The sequence below is a fragment of the Rattus norvegicus genome, chromosome 19, assembly GCF_021556685.1.
Source record: "Rattus norvegicus strain SHRSP/BbbUtx chromosome 19, alternate assembly SHRSP_T2T, whole genome shotgun sequence".
In the NCBI taxonomy this organism is placed as follows: Eukaryota; Metazoa; Chordata; class Mammalia; order Rodentia; family Muridae; genus Rattus; species Rattus norvegicus.
The window spans coordinates 17561501-17579867 of NC_141552.1; the positions used below are offsets into that span (position 1 = coordinate 17561501).

Sequence of the window (18367 nt, forward strand, 5' to 3'; positions counted from 1 at the left end):
CTTTGTGTGAGAGGCATAGGGTGACTGAGGAAGGTTGCTGGTGTCCATCCCTGGCCTGCATGTGCATGCATACAGACACATGGACACATGCACACGCTGAGTTCCCCTCATCCAATCCTGAAATCTGAAAACACTGAATTTCAAATCCAGGCGTTTTCCTAACCTACACCTTCCCTCAGGAATTGGAGATGAGGCCTTGCAGGAATCCTCAACCAGTGAGACTGGCCCAGACCTTCTGAGATCCATTCTGCCCCAGGAGAACACAGCAGGTGTTATCAGGACAACACAGAAACTCAAGACTCCAGCCTGATGCAGGGACCGCCTGCTGGGTTAGGAGAAGACTCAGCATCAGGTTCCTGAATGAAAACATCACCTCTGAACACACAGGGTCGATGTGGCTATGCCTTCAAGGCATCTTCAGCAGCAGCTTAAATGGACTAGGGATGACTATGGGAATCTGCCTGCAGGGTGATGTGGGAATCCTTTTGCTAAGGCTTGATCGCTAGATGTTGCCACAGAAACCCTTGAACTCTTCTTGGAGTACAGTCCAGGCAGAGGCTGAACACAAAACATTCTGATTATGAACTGAGTTTAACAGATAATCCGGAACCTGAAGGCCAAAGGTCCAAAGGTCTGCACTGCAGGGGTGAGGCATCACTGCAGGGATGACCACACAGTGCAGGGGTGAGGAGTCACTGCAGGAATGACCACACACTGCAGGGGTGAGGTGTCACTGCGCGGATGACCACACACTGCAGGGGTGAGGCATCACTGCAGGGATGACCACACACTGCAGGGGTGAGGTGTCACTGCAGGAATGACCACACACTGCAGGGGTGAGATGTCACTGCAGGGATGACCACACACTGCAGGGGTGAGGAGTCACTGCAGGGATGACCACACACTGCAGGGGTGAGGCGTCACTGCAGGGATGACCACACACTGCAGGGGTGAGGAGTCACTGCAGGGATGACCACACACTGCAGGGGTGAGGTGTCACTGCGCGGATGACCACACACTGCAGGGGTGAGGCATCACTGCAGGGATGACCACACACTGCAGGGGTGAGGCATCACTGCGGGGATGACCACACACTGCAGGGGTGTGGTGTCATTGCGGGGATGACCACACACTGCAGGGGTGAGGTGTCACTACGGGGATGACCACACACTGCAGGGGTGAGGTGTCACTGCGGGGATGACCACACTGCAGGGGTGAGGTGTCCCTGCAGGGATGACCAGGCAGTTGACTGAGCTCCTCAGGGCTCTCCCTGTCCTGAATGTGCTTCCCTTCTAGGTGAGCACTGCAGCTTTCAGGGTGCTGAAGGCCTGTGTGGGCAGCAGTAGAAACTGCTAGCCTTGTTATTCACAGCTGAAACTATCACACAGGGCATTCCAGAAGTGAACACCACCAAAGTGGGGCCTTTCACAGCATTCTGGGTAGGATGGCACAAAGCACCATGACAATTTCGCCTGTGATCCATACCAAATGTCTGCTGTCACTGCCTGTCTCTTAGGAGCCACCTGGATGATTCAGGGGATGGTCCTGAAGAAAAGGCTTGGCAAAATTGAGGTCTCCAAAGCCAGAGGAGCAGTGAGGAGGTGCAGGGGCCGTAGACCATGGAGACTGATATATGCTGATGTTAGACTACCCAGACTCATCCCTGTGTCCAAGTCTGGATGTCACAGAGGCACCTGGCAAAGGTCCCAACAGTGTCCTTCAGGATTCAGCTGTCTCCCTACTTGCCCTCCACCTAACCCACTTCCTGTGGTTCTGGGAGTCAAGGACTTCATCAACTTTTTCGTTTTCTTCTCATATTGCAGGTACGGTGACTCGACCACTCTTCCTCCTGCAGGAGACACATCATTTGTCACAGAACAGGACTGCTGCACCAGGAAGACCCAGAGCATAACCAGGACGCTACAATGAAAACATGACTGGCCCTTCATGCTGAATGACAGGAAAAGCACCCAGCCTTCTCTTTGTTGCAGACTGGATTCCTCAGCCTTCCTGTTATGAACAGGGCACTAGTACCCTTCACAGGATACTTAGTGTTTATAAGACATTTATAGAATTCATCTTGTATATAAGGCCATTGGGCTAGGAGCCAGCATCAAAGCATCAAGTAGGAGGAAATACAGAAACATTCTAGGAAGGGACAGCCAGGGGCCAGTGGGATGGCTCAGTGATTGAGGACCAGAGTTCAGTTTCCAGCACATGGATGTTCACAGTCATCTGTAGAATCAGATCTAGGGGGTCCCATGACCTCCCCAGCTCCCAAGCAGCTACATGTATGCGTCTTAGACACTTCATACTCACCGTGAAACAACCTAAGCCACAAAACATCCCACACCTTCTTGGATGGGCCCATCCCTGGGGGAGTCTTGTGTATTCTGGGCTTCAACTCCAGGAAGGCTTGGCCTTGTTTTATAGGATGTCTTATTCCTTGTATCAGCAGAGAGAGAAAAAAAAAAAGATCCAGTCCTGGAACCCTAGAGGACACTGCCATGATGTCACTGCTGTGCTGGCATAGGCTTAGTGATATCTCCATGATCCATCCGAGTCACCTAGAGCTCAGGGAATGATGGAAAAGTCCATGTGAGATCGCCCAGCGCTTGCAACCATGAGAAAGCTTGGAAAACACAGGGCACATGTGGTGTTTGATCCTGGGACAGTTCAACCCTCTTGAGCCTGCAGCTAAGACAAACAGTTACACTGGCCTGAGTGCACAGGCCAGATCTCCGAACCTGTTTGCCAACCATGGAACACTCTGGATCCCTCCTCACAGCTGGACCTTGATCTGCTACACCTCATCCACCCAAGCTTCTCAAGAAATGAAGCTACCAGGTTAATATAACAACTAACTGAAGGCAGCAAGAGCCTTCAGCCGCCCTGTGGCAGTAAGGTCAGTCCATAGGTCTCCTGTCCCTGCACCCTCAGTACCTGTGAGAGCCATGGCCACCTATTCCCTTCTGAGGTGAGAACAATTATACCCACAACCTTGCTTTCAACAAATCCTGCCTTGGCCACTGGTGGGACCCTCATGAGATGCAGCAATCTGATGCAGGCCTCCTCAGACACTTTGGCTTCCTTTCTGGCTGCTGGAGCTTGGGCCCTCTGGCCTGGCCTAATGTAGGATCAGCAACATCCAACTCTGTTGGACCTCAGCCATCCCACATTGGGGGCCCTGCTTCACTCCTAGGTGCATCCGTTTCCCACATCTCTCTAGTCTCTCCCTCATCCCTAATTCCCCTCGCCTCTTAGGCCCAGCCCTTCAGTCTCTGATGGAGACTGTCCTGGAAGGACAGGAGCCACTCCCCTGAGATACTCTCCCACCCCATGCTGCTGGACTCATCTCTACAGGAACAGCCTGCTGCTCCCCTGCCCCTGCAACCCACTTCCTAGCTCTGCTTCACACAAACACTCTAAGATCTCTACACTGGATTCCTGTTCTATTTTGCTCCCTCTCTGTCCTCCAGAAGTTCTGCTGCTCTCTCTCACCACAGCAGGACCCACCAAGACACTGCTCCTGACCCCAGCAGCCACCAGCAGCCCAGGTCATGGGGCTACTAACAGCTTTGGCCCAGGACTCAGGGCTCCTTCCTTCTTCAGTATCGAGTCCAGGCTGAGACCATCTGGCCTGCTGCTGGGTCCTTGAAACCCTCAGTCTCACAGCCTCTGGGCACTCTGAGCCCTAGTCCTTATGGCTAACAAGTAGCTGCCCAGTCAAGCAACATGGGCCTCACTGGCTTCCTGGTGTGCCATGATGCTTTCCCTGCATGGCCGGGGATGACTGCATGCTAGGATTATGTCTGGAACTAGACCTGCAGGTAACACCTGATGGGTTGCCCAGGCTGTCCTCCTACTCCTGTTCTCAGGAGATTCTCCTGACTAAGCCTCCCAAGTGCTGGGATGAGAAGTATGTGCCACCATGCAAGCTAGGGGTCTTCAGGTGTGATGAAAGACTGGGATCTGTGGCCCTGGTTACTTCCAAGAGTGGGGACACCAGTGTTCTGAGCATTCTGTCATCTGGGACTTATATTCCATGTACTTCACACGAACACTGTGAGACTTCTGCACTGGTTACCTGTTCTCTTTGAAACCTGTCTTCAGGTATCTGACAGTGGGAGTCTCCATGAAGTTTTTGTCACCCTGAGGATGTGGCTATATTAATAAGCTCAGGCAGCATGCAAACACAGCAGAGGTTACAAACAAGACTACCAGGCTGGGGCCACTTAGTGATAGAGTGCTCCTTTGGCATGGTGAGGGCCCAAGTTCTCTTGCAACCAACATCTGCTGGGGATGTAGCTCAGTGATTAGGCACTTGCCTAGCGTATGTGAGGTCCTGGGCTCCATCCCTAGGACTAAACCCTCATCCCCTACCCTGAACTCACCAGGTCCAGGCATCACTGTCAATCCTGAGGGCTTGAGTTTGATCCTTAGGCCCTCTCTGATACAAAAAGAGAAAAAAACTCCCTTGATTTGTGTTTGACCCCCACATGTGTCATGCCCGCCCCACTTCGAGTGTACAATTAAGGAAAGCATGAGTAATTGGTTGAGAGGCACACACTGCCCTTGCAGGAGACCCCAGTTTGCTTCTCAGCACAAACTGCATGTGACTCAGCAGGTCTCAGGGTGGAACTGGATATGTGACCCTGTGCTATAGCACTGTCCAGAGTGGTAAATGCAGCTTCTGAAGAGGAATGCAGGCCTGGCCTCCAGACCTCCACCTTCAAGTCCTGTCTGGAGAGCCTGATGCCCTGGCAAAAGAGACTCCTTTTCTCCAGAGGAGCACTGCACTCAAATGACACCTCAGTGATGAAAACTATCTGTCCCCATAGGCATGCCACTGAGCAGAGATAGCCTCAGTCATGCACCTCTGCCCATCCCCAGTTCCTCATGTCAATAACTCAACCTTTCATGAACTAGATGGTAATGCTTGAGGTAGGATGATCAGTAGTTTACTGGCCAGTCTGGGCTGTATGAGATGCTCTCCCTGAAATCAGAGTCAGCAAGAAATTCAGCATGAAAGCTCTTTGTAAAGAAGCTCAATGACCCAGTTCAGAGCCTGGGACCCCGCACAGTAGGATAAAGTGACTCCCATGGCTTTTCCTCCACCTTCAACACTCATGCTTTGGCATGCACACCCCTACAAGGAGATCAATACACATGGAATAAAAAATTAAACAGAAACATTAATGAAGACAATGCAGATAATGTTTTAAAGGATCCTGGGAACCCTCACTTAGCACTTTCCTTTCCTTTGTCTTGGGAACAGCACCTGCACCAGAGACTGGAGACTTCCTGCAAAAGAGAGAGGAGAGATGCACTGTTCATTCAGCTGGAGAGCTGTGCAAAGACCAGAGCCACCCTCCTTTTTCTGACAGTGGGAGCTGGGCCCAAGTGTGGGCTGCTCCTACTAGAGGCACCACAAGAAGAGGACCCCGTTCCTCAAACCTTCCTGGAAGTCCGAGAACTGGCTATGGATGTCCCTCAGTCCTCAGAGGACTCTCTTTCAGCGATGGCTCAGAGCCTGTTAGGACAGAGAGGGACCAGAGCTTCCCCCCAAAGCAAGATCCCTGTCTTATCTGACAGGTATGAGGGCTTAGGGATGGGACAGAGGATGTGACAAGGTTACATGTAGCACAGGGCTAGGTTAGTAAGGCAATCAAAGAGGAAAGAATCCTGGAACATTCCTCATCTGTTCTTTGTGCTCTGTTCGTAGGGATGAGGGGCAGTGTGGGGTAGAGGACTAGGACACAGCACAGCCTTCTCTGCACATGGTTAGCTTTCTAGGCTGCCTGGTCACTGTGACCAGCAAATTTTCAACTGTGCCATTCTACTACCAAGGCTGACACAACTGGTGCACCATGTAGCAATAGGACTTTACTGACTTAGCGACATTTGGAATCACACAATGATCATGTGTCACAGAAGAGTTTTTTTTTTTTTTTTAAGAAAAGGATTTTAAAAAACTATTTATTTTGTCCATCTGAGTACGCTGTCCCTGTTTTCAGACACAACAGTAAAGGGTAGTATATGAGAGTAGAAATGGTTATGAGACACAATGTGTGGTTGCTGGGGATTGAACTCAGATCCTCTGGAAGAGCAGTCAGTGGTCTTAACCACTGAGCCATCCCTCCAGCCCCAGTATACTGTATTTTCAATGTTGTTTGTTTTTATTTCCTTTTTCACGTATGTCTGTATGGCGTTTCTGTGAGTACAGGTGTGTGTGTGCCTGTGTAAAGGTCAGAGACAAACTGAGCACAGGTCCTCACCTACCTCTCATCCATGGCTGTGATTGCTAGGCTAGCCCTTCCCCCTAATCCTAGAGACTGTCCACTTTAGGTTCATATTTCCCAGTAGGAAGGGCAGGATGACAGACACTACTGCATCCAGGTTTACGTGGCTTCTAGGGACCTAAACTGTTGTTGGGCTTGTTCAGCATGAAAATAAATCCCATTTCACAGCCCTGGCTGGGCCAGGCAGCGCACAGGTCTTTGCTGCTCTTGCAGAAGACTTGAGTTCAGTCTCCAGCACCAAGGTCAGGTGGCTCACAACCACCTGAGACTCCAGGTCCAGGTACTTCCAACCTCTTTCTGGATAAACCTACATGGCAAAAGCAGGGCTGGGAGCTGGAGGTTTCTGGTGTTGGCTTCTCCCTGCAGTAGGGGGCAAATCATGGGCATGTGAAACATATACCCCTGTAATTCTACAAAGTGCAGAAGCTCCTGAGGTCCCTCATGGTGCCCTAGAGCCTGTCCACCACTCATGGAGGCTTCGGGAACATGGCTTTTTCCTGACCTGTGTGCACTGTGCATCCTCACTCTCTACCCCCTGCTTTTCGGGGTTGGAAGTCTCAGGTGTAGGAGGCGCCTACCATAGGCCTCTTCTCTCAGCATTTCAGCATTTTACCCACTTGACCTTCACCAAGCATCCTTTGCTCTACACAGTTACCTCAGCCTGTGACCCTCATCCTCCAGACTCTTGTGAAGCAAACACCCATGGGTGTGCAGCTCTCATAGTTAGCCAGGCTAAAGGGGAAGGCAGCAAATCCTTCATGAACTCTACAGCTCCTAAGGCCTAGGAAAATGTCTATACCGGGGCTAAACTCATGCTGACCTGTAAGACTACATTTTTCCTTTAAACAGAAGGATGTGTGGTGGTGTGGCACAGGCCTTTGATCCTAACACTTGGGAGGCAGAGGCAGACAGATTTCTGAATTCCAGGCCAGCTTCCTCTACAGAGCTAATTCCAGGTCAGCTACACAAAAAACAACACTGTCTCCAAGAGTAAATCAAAAAGAGAAAGAAAGAAAGAAAGAAAGAAAGAAAGAAAGAAAGAAAGAAAGAAAGAAAGGAAGATAGAAAGGAAGGAAGGAAGGATTCATATTTTGTATACAATGAGATGCCTGCCTGTCTATACCTGAACCACCATGTTAACTATAACTCTTGTCACATCTGTATTAATTCAAATACTGAAGGCCAAATGGTTAAATCTTAATGACTATACAATTGGGGGGTGGTGCTGAAGAGATGGTTGGTTTAGTGGCTAAGAGCAGAAGACCAAGGTTCAGTTCCCAGTGGCCACATGGTGGCTCCTATTAACCTGTAATTGCAATTCTAGGGAATCAGTCTGGACTTCATGGGCACCACACATACCACATGGTGCACAAGCATTTATTAGGTGAAGCACTCAGGCCCATAAAAATAAGTAAATAAAATATATGGTTAACAGACACTGTGATTCAGGAAGTTCTTAGTGACTTTGGTTATCATTTCTCTCTCCCAGAGACCTGTCTTCCTCATGCTCAGCCTCCCTGGCTTCTAGGACATTTCCTAGCTCTGTGGAGCATGAAGTACTCAACACCATAAGCCAAGCATTGCAAAGCCATCTGCACCTTCACTGCTACACCTTCTCCATGGCTGTGTCTAAAGGGAGAGACTTGGAATCCCACAGATGCAAGGACAAACCTGTTGGGCTATATGAGCCCAGCCACCCAATAGTCAGATCTACTCCTGTCCCTGGCTATGGCATGAGGCTCTTAAGACAAATTAATCTGAAGGATCTCAACAGCTATGCTGTTAGACCTCTCATTGCTCTGCCCAACCTACAAGCTCCTTTACTGGCTCAAATTCACACCCGAACTCCTCTCCTGCCTCAGCCACCATTAGCTCTTCTACTCCTCTCCACCTGTGCTCTGAAGAATCCACACTAAGGTGGATGTTAACCTCTCCATGGACCTCCAGACGTATGCTTGTGATTACTCTTCATTGGCTGTTTTGTATAGGTAGGCGGGTTCTTCTACTCTCATGCAGAACACTGCTCACACATTTTGGAACTTACAACACCCACTTGATTGAGAATCCTGACTAATGACTGACTGAACCTTCCATGCCTGAAGTCACCCTCTGTCTCCCAGTCCAAGATGAGAATCCCCACCCTAACCCCATAGTGTCCAGTTTCATCTCAGAAGCTAGGCTCTGTACTACCCAATATCATTTGGATCTTGGCCTCTAATTCTCTGTTAAATCGTTCCTCTCTTCTTTAAAACAAATTCATTTTGTTGTTTGTTTTTTGAGACAGGGTTTCTCTGTTTGGCCCTGGCTATTCTGACATGCTCTCTGTAGATCAGACTTGTCAGGAAGCCAGATATCTGCCTGCCTCGGCCTCTTAAGCACTGGAATTACTGGATTGTGCCAGCATGTTTAATTAAAAATTAATTAGTGGCAGTGCATGTTGGCACATGCCTTTAATTCCGTCCGTTGGGAGGCAGAGGCATTGTGAGTTCCAGGACAGCCAGGGCTATAAATTAACACCTTGTCTCAAAGAAAACAAGCCAAAAATGAAACAAAAATGTTGCAATATGGTCTTCAGTATGTAACTGAGTCTGTTCTTGAACTCTGAATCCTCCCACTTTCACTCAGGTGCTAATCAGCAGGCTTCTGTCTTGACTTTCACTGAGCACTCAGGGCTGCCAGGACTGTTACCTCTCCCAGTGTAACTCCTGACTCTCTCATCAGCATCATCACAAAACTCCTGCTAAGAATTAAGGAAACCTGAATTCTAAGGAACAGTCGGAGCTCCAGTATTTCCAAAGCTCACTCTAATACAGATGGATCCTATGCTGCAGTAAAATGGTCACAGCTGGAGGTCTTAATTCCAGGACTTGGGACAGAGGGGTTGGAGGATTTTGAATTCAAGGTTATTTTTCTGTTACATTGTTGCTCAAAGCGAGTTGGGCTGCTACAAGATACCCTGTCTCAAAACTATACCAAACACACCTAAAATGAAACAGAGGAGTTTGAGTGGGCACAGATGGGAAAGCTCGGCACTTTATGGCTAAGCCACCTGCTGCCAGCACCAAAGTCCATGCACAGCCCCAATTCTGAGCTGTGTCTGGGACCCCACTTAGGAGCACGCACCAAAGTAGCTCAGATCCAGGGCTTTTGGTCTAAGAGGAATTTAGGCAGTCACACTTTGGATGCCAGTTCTCCAGCTCAACTGCCTGTCAGCCCAGGATCTGGTCTTAGTCATGGCTTGGCATCCCTAAATTCCTCCCAGCTGTGCTCTGAACTCACCCTGTGCCCCGTTCTGATGAATCTGCCATTCTCCATGGGAGTAGCCTCAAGAAGTCCCTCACATCTGAAGCACCACTCTGAGTGCACTAAATACTGCAGGGGAGGGGCGTGGCCAGCAGAGCACCCACCCCTTTCAGCTGTAGAACATTTAGCTCTAGAGTGAGCACTGCTGTGCATTGTGGAACTTAAGCAGTATCCCAGTCTTGGCCTGGGAAGAGCCATTGACACCCACACTTTCTGGGGTGACATTGTCTCCTGAGGATAGAGTCAGGTCAGGAGCAGCAACTGATGTTCACGAGAGACAAACTTTCTTCACCACCTGCCCATGCTGGCCCTAGGATCTGGGCTTTTTGGGTGACATGAGTGCTGAGCCCCCCAGGTAGATGGGTTTTCAGGGGTCAGGTGGTTATTGTCACCAAAGGTATCCACAAGGATAAGTCATACTGTACTAATTCCCATATTAGATCCCTTCTCACGGGTCACAGAGGCCGTGCTGGGTCCTAAATGTGGACCCAGGTTCCTGCGCACTTTTGAGGAGACTGGTCAGGGCGCAGGCTACAGGACATTTTGTTTGAATTATTTTGGGGGATTTTATTTTTACTGTTGGGGACAAACCTAGGGCTGCCATGTGCTGGGAAAAGGCTTTGCCACAGCTGTAGATCATCCCTAATTATAAACTCCTAAATTCTCCCAATCCTGGAACTTTCTAGGTCCCTCACATGATGCAACCTTTGGGGGATTCCTCACATAGAATCATGGGGTGGAATGCATCCCAAAGAGAGACAGTGGGAAATGTTCCCCAGTGTCTCCCTGTGGCTGTGGTGATGAGAGTGCTGACCAGTAGATGGCAGGGCCCATGTGAAACCCTTTTGTTTTCTACTTGAGTGGAATATTCACCATTCCTTTTTTTTTTTTTTCTTGAAACACAGGTTGCCCTGGAACTTACAGTCTTCCATCACTCTGACTCAGTTTCCCATGACTAGGATCACTGGCTTAAATTACTATGCCCATCTTTCTTTTTTTGTATTTATAAATCTTCTAAAAGCCAGAAGGATCTAGCATTTAAAATTTTGCGGTCCAAGGCATTTCCAACAGGGGATTCTTGACCTAGGAGTATCCAGACCAGTTTTTATTGTGTGGGTACTTCATTCCCATAACAGCTTATGCTTGACAAAGAGTTCCAAGGTGTGATGTCACTGGGCATCAGGCGGTGTCCCAAATAGCAGCACTGACTCAGGTTGTAATTTAGGCTGGAGAAACTTACTAGGACCCTGGTAATCCTAGCACCCTGGAGCCTCACATGTCCTTAGTCTGATCTATTGATGAATCAACTGCTCTTGAGGGTGGATTGGAATTCTAGTCACTGTGAGGCAGGAGCATTAGTATCCTACAGCCACTCTGGGCTCCATAGGAAGACCCTGTTTCAATAGTAAAAGGGGTCACTTGTGAGTTCTTACTGTCTTCCCTGAGGCCTTCCTGCTGGAGTTAGAATAGCTGTCTCACCAAGTTGAAGTAGAGGGCAGAATGTTGGTGCCTTCTATAATGAGGACGAGTGACAGATAGTCTATGGAAATTCTAGTAAGATCTACAGGTATTTATGTCCTGTGCATGGGAATTGCTGGCTTCCCTGTGTCCTTTGCCTTTAATTTGCAGTCCATGGGGCACCTGGGAATGTCCCAAAACCAGGCTGCACACAGGGCTTGTCCCATGATTCTCACTTGCACCCAGTGCCTGCCTGATTGTCATAAGTCTGACAGAGCCACTGTATGCTCTCCTGACACCTGCAGAGAGCACTATATGGGACCCTACTATCCCGACATTGCCCATCAGTGTCTACAATGTCTCTATATGGCACTGAGATGGTCTAAGCTGCTTCCCGCCTATATGCTGCATCAGAATCTGACCATTCCTAATTTACTCCTCTCACACCCACACTAGAAGCCCTGTACCCACACTAGCCCCAGCTGGCCTGTTGCCTACTAACATCTCATGGACTCTGCCCCAATCCCCTGCCCTGCCCTGCCCTGCCCTGCCCTGCTCCAATGCACTGCCCCAATGCCCTGCCCTGCCCCGCCCCAATGCCCTGCCCAATGCCCTGCCCTGCCCTGCCCCAATGCCCTGCTGTGCCCTGCCCCAAACCCCTGCCCTGCCCCAAACCCCTGCCCTGCCCCAATACCCTGCCCCAGTGCTCTGCCCTCCCCTGCCCTGCCACAATCCCCTGCCCTACCCTGCCCTGCCCCAATCCCTTGCCCTGCCCTGCCCTGCCCTCACTCAGCTGACATTGTGGACATCTCAAGAAAGTCAGTGGACAATGGCTGACACACTTGTCTGAAGACTGGAAATGTTTCTCGATCTTGGAGAGGAAAGAAGGACCCTCCACCTACACTTTCCTCTAAGGAAGTTTATTCAGGTGAGGGATGACAGGGACTGTTTTGTCTCATGTCACACATGTCAGTAGAAAATATCCTAGGTATTGGATGGCGCTGTTAGCATTAACAGAACAAAGCCCATAGTGTTGGGTAGGATAATACATTATGAGTAGGATTAGAAAACCCCAAGCCTCTTCCAGGTCCTAAGAGGGCAAAAAATAGCACCAAACATAGCATTAATGTGATAGGTTGGTTAAATCTAGTTACTAGGTTCTAGTGTGATACCTATGACCCTTTTTGTGTCATGGTCAGCTTATAATGACTAGAGGACCTAAGCTTGAGAGTCACCAATGCCTCTCCCTTGCTTCTCCAGCTGCTGAGCATTGAAAAGCCCTAATGAGACAGCATCTGTTTGCAGACATACTGGATTATTCTTCTTCACTTTATCGCTCTGAGTCACCTCCACTCTCAGTAAGTCAGTTTAATTCCATAAATTGGAAATGAGTCCCGTGGAACATATACTTTCTCAATACAATCACAGATTTCCATGTAAAAGGTGAAACATGAACTGTCCCACCTAAGCTCTGGGTTTGCACAGACGTGCTATGCAAAAGAAACATGTGGTCACAGCTGCAGTCTGCATTCACTATGGATGCTCTTGAGGTCCTCCCTGACCTGCATAGATTAAGATAATTATCTTGCTTTCTATCAAAAGAATTCATTATGCCAAGTTGGCCTGTAGAAGGAGGCTAGTCTCTTCAGTATTTTATCAGATGTGCTTAATGTATATAATCATCGATAGTAAGTGAAAGATCTGTTTGAAATTGAAACTGAGTGATGCTGGAGGATGATCCTGAATGCACAATGAGCAGTGGAGGCACAAGAGCCCGGTGTGGATGCCTAGGAGGCTGCCACATTGAGCAGGCACTGCTCAACCACCTGTACATACACATCTCCTGAGATCTCTCTCCTTAATGGGAGATGATGGCGTCCATCTAGTATAGCACATGCCCTGGAAGGACAAAAGCCACCTGCAGGAGCTGTGGTGATGACTCCCAGGTTAGGGAATCTGCTGCTCTATCAGAAGAACCACGTGGTCCCTAACAATCATCTACAGTGGGGAATGCTATTCCCTCTTTTGGATCATGAGGGAAATGCACTCAGGAGTGGCCCAGACATACATTTGAAAAAAAAAGATCCATTGAGTTACATGATAAAAATAAATATAATCAGTAACAATAAAAAACACAGCATATGAATGATCAAGTGAAACAGCACCTATAAAAACCTATTTCCCAAAATGACGTTAATGGTCATTATCTTTGTGGTTTAATACTAATGCTGTATTGTAAGAAAAACTGAGGCACATGGTTCTCAATTAGGATTATTCTATATTCCTTTGTGAAAGTTGTCATTTTTTCTGCAGCTCTACAGGCATGAGTGTGTGTTACTCAATATCTGGTGCACACAGTCAATAAGGAATGTGTGTTGTAGACTGATATAGTTAGGATGAGAAGAATACATGACAGCATGGATACAGTATGTCAGTGATTACATCATAAAGTGTGTGTCCATAAAAAAAGTCACATTATCCACACAAAAGACACTATCACCCTGTGTACCCCTTGGTGGCTTTGAATTCCCTATTTACCCATGCTGCCTGGTCCATGCAAAGATCCATATCCAGCTGTCAGTTCTAAGTCTACAGGAGGGGAAAGGACCCTTGAATAAGATGGTCTTAAGAGTCAAGAGTTTCAAATCAATTTTTATTCATAAGGAGTACAATTTACAAAAAACAGGAATAAAATGAATACCTAAAATGGTATAAAATGAAAAACAGTAACAAGAATATATAACTATGAAATAACAAAAAGAAAACTTCAATGAAAATCATAACCAAAAACATTTCTTAACAGCATTTTCTTAATGAACATTTAGAAACACAGTTGTAGTGCTGTTTCTCCTCTAGGACGTGAGATGTCAAGGCAGTCCCCTCAGTTGTCTCTCAAATGGTGTTGTCGGTATGAGAGAGGAGAAAGACCTCAACCAGACAGGCTGGCATACGGATACATAAATGTAGGGTCTCTATACATTGAGGAAATTATCTGAGAAGAAGAATATTCACCCACAAAAAGTCTTTGACTGTGAGGATTGTCGTCACAGGGAACTCCTGAGAGAGAAACTCATTCTTCAGGGGGCTGTCTTCCTGGGATCCGTCCTATTCCATGTCTCCTGCAGTTCCTGAGACCTGGGAGAAGAAGGCAGCTATTAAGACACGGATGTGGTGGGGACACGCATACCAGCTGTCAAGTTGCTGCCTTCAGTCATGTGATATGTTATTCCTCTGTCACCATTTCTGGATTGCAGTTTCAAAAAGGGCAGAGAAGTATAATTGCCCATAATTCAGTTTCTGAAGAGTGGTTAACATCCCAGAATACTTGTGCATAGACAGAGCAATGAATAACTCTATCACATGAGGTGGGTGACTGACTGGGTGTGGGGAGATTAGAAAGGTGATAGGGGAAGCAAAGATGTATCCAATAGGCAAATGGTATCAGACATTGTTAATCTGACTCAGCTGCTTGTTCCTACCACATTTTGCTGGGTCTGGAGGTTGCTGGTCTTCTCCTGTTCGTCTTCATCATTCGGGTTCAACTCAAACAAATATCGCTGTAACTCCTTGCACTCCTGCTTCAATGTGACCAACTTCTTCTTCATACATGCCTGGTCCATCAGGAGCCGGCTGTGCAGGTTGCTGGAAACACACTCTGCATAGTAAGATCCTGAAGCCTCTTCCTCCCATTCCAACTGCCAAATCCCACAAACTCCACCAGGACCCAGATTCCCATAAAGACTTCGTAGAATACATCTCCATACATGTAAGGCTGCTGCACAAACAGCAAACGGCCAATCCAGGGAAGAATAAATTGTTTCTGTGACCCAAGCACCAATAAGAGTCCATGTCTCTCCAAAAGAACAAGGGATCTACAACTATCCATGAAAGCCCAATGCATCGGGGCAACATCAATTAGTAGGCAGTAAACAACCACAAGAGGACAGTAGAACCAAGGGAGGTCATGCTAACCATGTGGTCCACACATTGAGCTTTGTTAAACCTGGTATGACCCCAGAGGCCCAGGTCGGCCTAATAACACTCTGATGCCTGAATCAGTATAGATCTATCCAGAGCCTTCTAAAGATGCATAGACACTGTGGTGATAACTGACAGTCTCTTATGGAACTGAAACTGAGTCCAAAAGACCCACGGCACAGTGATATTTAAACAGCAGACGACATGGACCCAGAGCTGCAGGCTCTCCAGTCCAGAACAAAGAGAGGCAGCAATGGATATTCCACAAGTGATGGGCCCTTCTGACCAGTACTTACCGATAGAAGTTAATCTCCTTCTTGAGCTCCTGAAATTTCTCACGATGTTCAATGTTCTTTGTGTCTAAGTTGTGCAGTAATGACATGACCTGTTTCTCCTTTATCTTCAAGTTTTCATAAAATGGATTTGGCCTGAAGTACGGGCTGGCCCCAGGAAGATAGAACCCAATGAACATCGAGGCTTAGGATTATATGAACTCAGGCTGCGTCCTGTACTACCCCAGCATTGGAAGGACACTTTCTGAATTCTACATATTTGGATCTTCTTCAGCTTCAGAAACTTGGAATTGTGTGCCCAGGATAACAGAAGCTAAGCACCCAGATAAAGGGTTCCCTGGCTCACTTTTTTCAATCAGGAGGGCTGGATCTGCATTCAAACCTGTTATTCTGTCAAGAGCCTAGGCCATAGAGCTTACCCAACCACACACACACACACACACACACACACACACACACACACACACACACACACTTCCAGAAACCTCTGATTTCATTTTTCCTGTTTTGACAAGTGGAATGCTACAAGCCGAATAACTAATATTCTAGAGGCAGACAGTACACATAATTCTGGAGATGAGACCAGATATTGCCACAAACTTATAATCTGCCCAAGGCATACAAATGTATAGACAAATGTGACCACACAGGCAAAGAACTGTGCTGTTGAAAGTGGGGCTTCCAAAATAAAGCACTCACACCTCCATGAAACTATTATACAGGTAAATCCTGAGGTCAAAAAACAGACCCCTAAATTCCAAGGGTGGAGGGACACAGAAACATATAAAAGTTGTGCATATGCATGCAGACCTGTGCACACACAGACACACAAACTGGGACACACCCACAAGAAAAGGAAAGTAAACAGACTCAGAGAATGAGAAAGAGAGACAAATATGGAAAGAACACAATGAGAATCAGTAGAAATGTATGCACCATTACTGTCTCGGAATTTAAGGCACAAGGACAAGAAGGAACAGGCCTGAGCCTCAGGACTTCTAGTTAAGCATTGATATGAACACTGTGGGACCTGTCACCTAAGGGTGCTGCCATGAGATGATAGCATTCAGTCACCTTCCTAGCAAGTACAAACACTCTCCATAAACTCACAGCACCTAGAACCTTGCAAAGCTACCACCTGTCAAGGGCTTTCCAATTGTACACTGGGAACTCATGCCCAAGTGACTTTATCCCTGAAATCTTCACTCAGATCACAAGTTCAGATTTTCAACAGGTGGAATCAGAGGGTCCATTTCCAAACTCACTCCTCAGTAAGGGTCAGGTTCTGCATCTCCTCTCTATGGGAGATGAGGTTTAGAACAAGGTCGTTTTCTTGGAGCAATGCATACCTCTTGCTCATGGATCCACCTGTCACATAAAGGAGGCGATCTGTCAGCTCATTTCTCTCCTTGGTAGTTAGCTCCAGTTCTCTATTCAGCCTCTCCTCTTCCTCATTGGCCTGCACCTTGTTTTGGACATTTTCAGGGGATGACGTCTGTCTGCAGGCCTCTGTAAGTAGAAGAATACAAGTGAACCCGCATGGGGCGAATGCATAGAGCATACACAGACCACAGTGTCGCCCAAACAGGAGAACATGCTTGGAAGCCAGTGTCACTGCAAGTAGTTTGGTCTATGTGTAAGAGGCATCCTAAGTGGATCACAGTTCCCCCACTACTATATACAGACCAAGAGATGTGAGCAGCCAGGTGTTCCCTATGCCCAACCACACAGGCTTACAAGTACCAGAAAGATGCCTTCTCCAGGATTATTATCAGGTACGCAGGCTACAACCTGGTTTCAGAAGTCAGATCATCAATTCAGCATCCACAATGACTTGATTGATCAGGGATACTCAGATATCCTACACTGTTACTCTAGTCCAATGACTTTGCATTAAAAAGTCATATAGGGGGAGGACATGGTCAACAGACTTATTAATTCCCCCTACAGAAATGACAAATGCCCCAGAAGTGCCAATAGGTTACAAGCTCTTTCTGTACCTGCTCCGTATAGTTGGCTACTGTAGAAAAATATCTGCCACACAGAACCTCTAATATATGAAGGTAAGATTGTCCCCGTCAGCCAGAGTTAGTCAAAGGAGTTCTAAGAATATAAGGTCATGGCCAGGAGCACAGTTCTCTCCCTCTTACTACTGTCAGATAGTCACTGAATTTAAAGAAGCAATGAAAGTGAAGTACATTGATGCCCTGTTTAATTCAGAAAAGTTATACCCTCCATGACTACTTATGGTGTTATTATATCAATTTAACATACCGAATGCACTGTAAAAGTAAAGACTAGAAGTTCACCCAATAATAGCATAGGCACTGCCATATCCTCCATGTGGTTATGGAGAAACTAATGATGTGAAAACCTTGACTTTCAGGAATTGTGATAATCATGGAATTCAATATCTGTGGAGATGTTCCAGTGGTTGTGGCCCATTACTAAAAAGGCCAGCGGAAGACCCCCACACACACCCCTGACAGGAAGCTCAACATACACTGCCCAGAACTTACTCCACATTCCCCATGTCCTCTGTCCATCATTACCTTTAGGTTTCGTTTGCTTCACTCTAGACTCTTCTCTATCAACATCAGCTCTCCCAAAGCGCCTACAAAGACGGGCAAACATGTCTGTGGATATATCCTTTGGACACTAAGAGAAAAAGTAGGGAATTGGTTGTCACAACGGTACTGGTGACATCACAGGGATTCCAAGGTCTCTCTAGGAGACAATAGAATGTCCACGAAGGGACGGCTGATGTCATGGAGAACAGACTTTGCCTCCCTGCTAATGTTCTCCCTGTACTGAGCAAAAGCTGATGGACCCTTTTCAGGGGACTTCCTTGTGGCATAGCCACTGAGCACCACATGCTTCCAAAGCCAAATTTGGCTCTAGGCTTGATTGGAAAAACCTAAGTCATTGCTATGTATCTAAATGAGTGCTTCCTCCCCAATCCCTGCACAGAAATGTTTCATCCTACCTCAAATTCTCCTCAGTCAGCAATATTACCCATTAAAGATTACTGAG

The 18367-nt window shown here is 47.4% G+C and overlaps 2 protein-coding genes across 9 annotated transcripts in view; one reads left to right on the top strand and one right to left on the bottom strand.

Annotated features, from left to right (window-relative positions):
• Positions 1–18280, bottom strand: part of LOC147998928 (disks large homolog 5-like) — a 59152-nt gene extending 40872 nt beyond the window's left edge. The window contains exons 1-5 of one of the 2 annotated variants that reach the window (XR_015643807.1): positions 17887–18004; positions 16684–16843; positions 15338–15481; positions 14543–14705; positions 13765–14198 (exon numbers count right to left, since the gene is read on the bottom strand). Coding sequence is in view for 1 of the 2 variants with exons in the window: in XM_087595919.1 (XP_087452045.1) it covers positions 14169–14198; positions 14543–14705; positions 15338–15481; positions 16684–16843; positions 17887–17968 (579 nt within the window). In the remaining variant the exon portion in view is untranslated. Of the gene's footprint in view, positions 1–13698; positions 14199–14542; positions 14706–15337; positions 15482–16683; positions 16844–17886 lie in introns of those variants that run through there. The other variant, XM_087595919.1, reaches the window with a different exon arrangement.
• The window catches only part of LOC147998924 (uncharacterized), a 142681-nt gene that overhangs the window by 103308 nt on the left and 21006 nt on the right, over positions 1–18367 (top strand). The window contains exons 2-3 of one of the 7 annotated variants that reach the window (XM_087596013.1): positions 5291–5595; positions 12263–12421. The exons of 5 other annotated variants lie outside the window; for them this stretch is intronic. The gene's annotated coding sequence lies outside the window, so the exon portion shown is untranslated. The remainder of the gene's footprint in view (positions 1–5290; positions 5596–12262; positions 12422–18367) is intronic. One more of the 7 variants, XM_087596014.1, reaches the window with a different exon arrangement.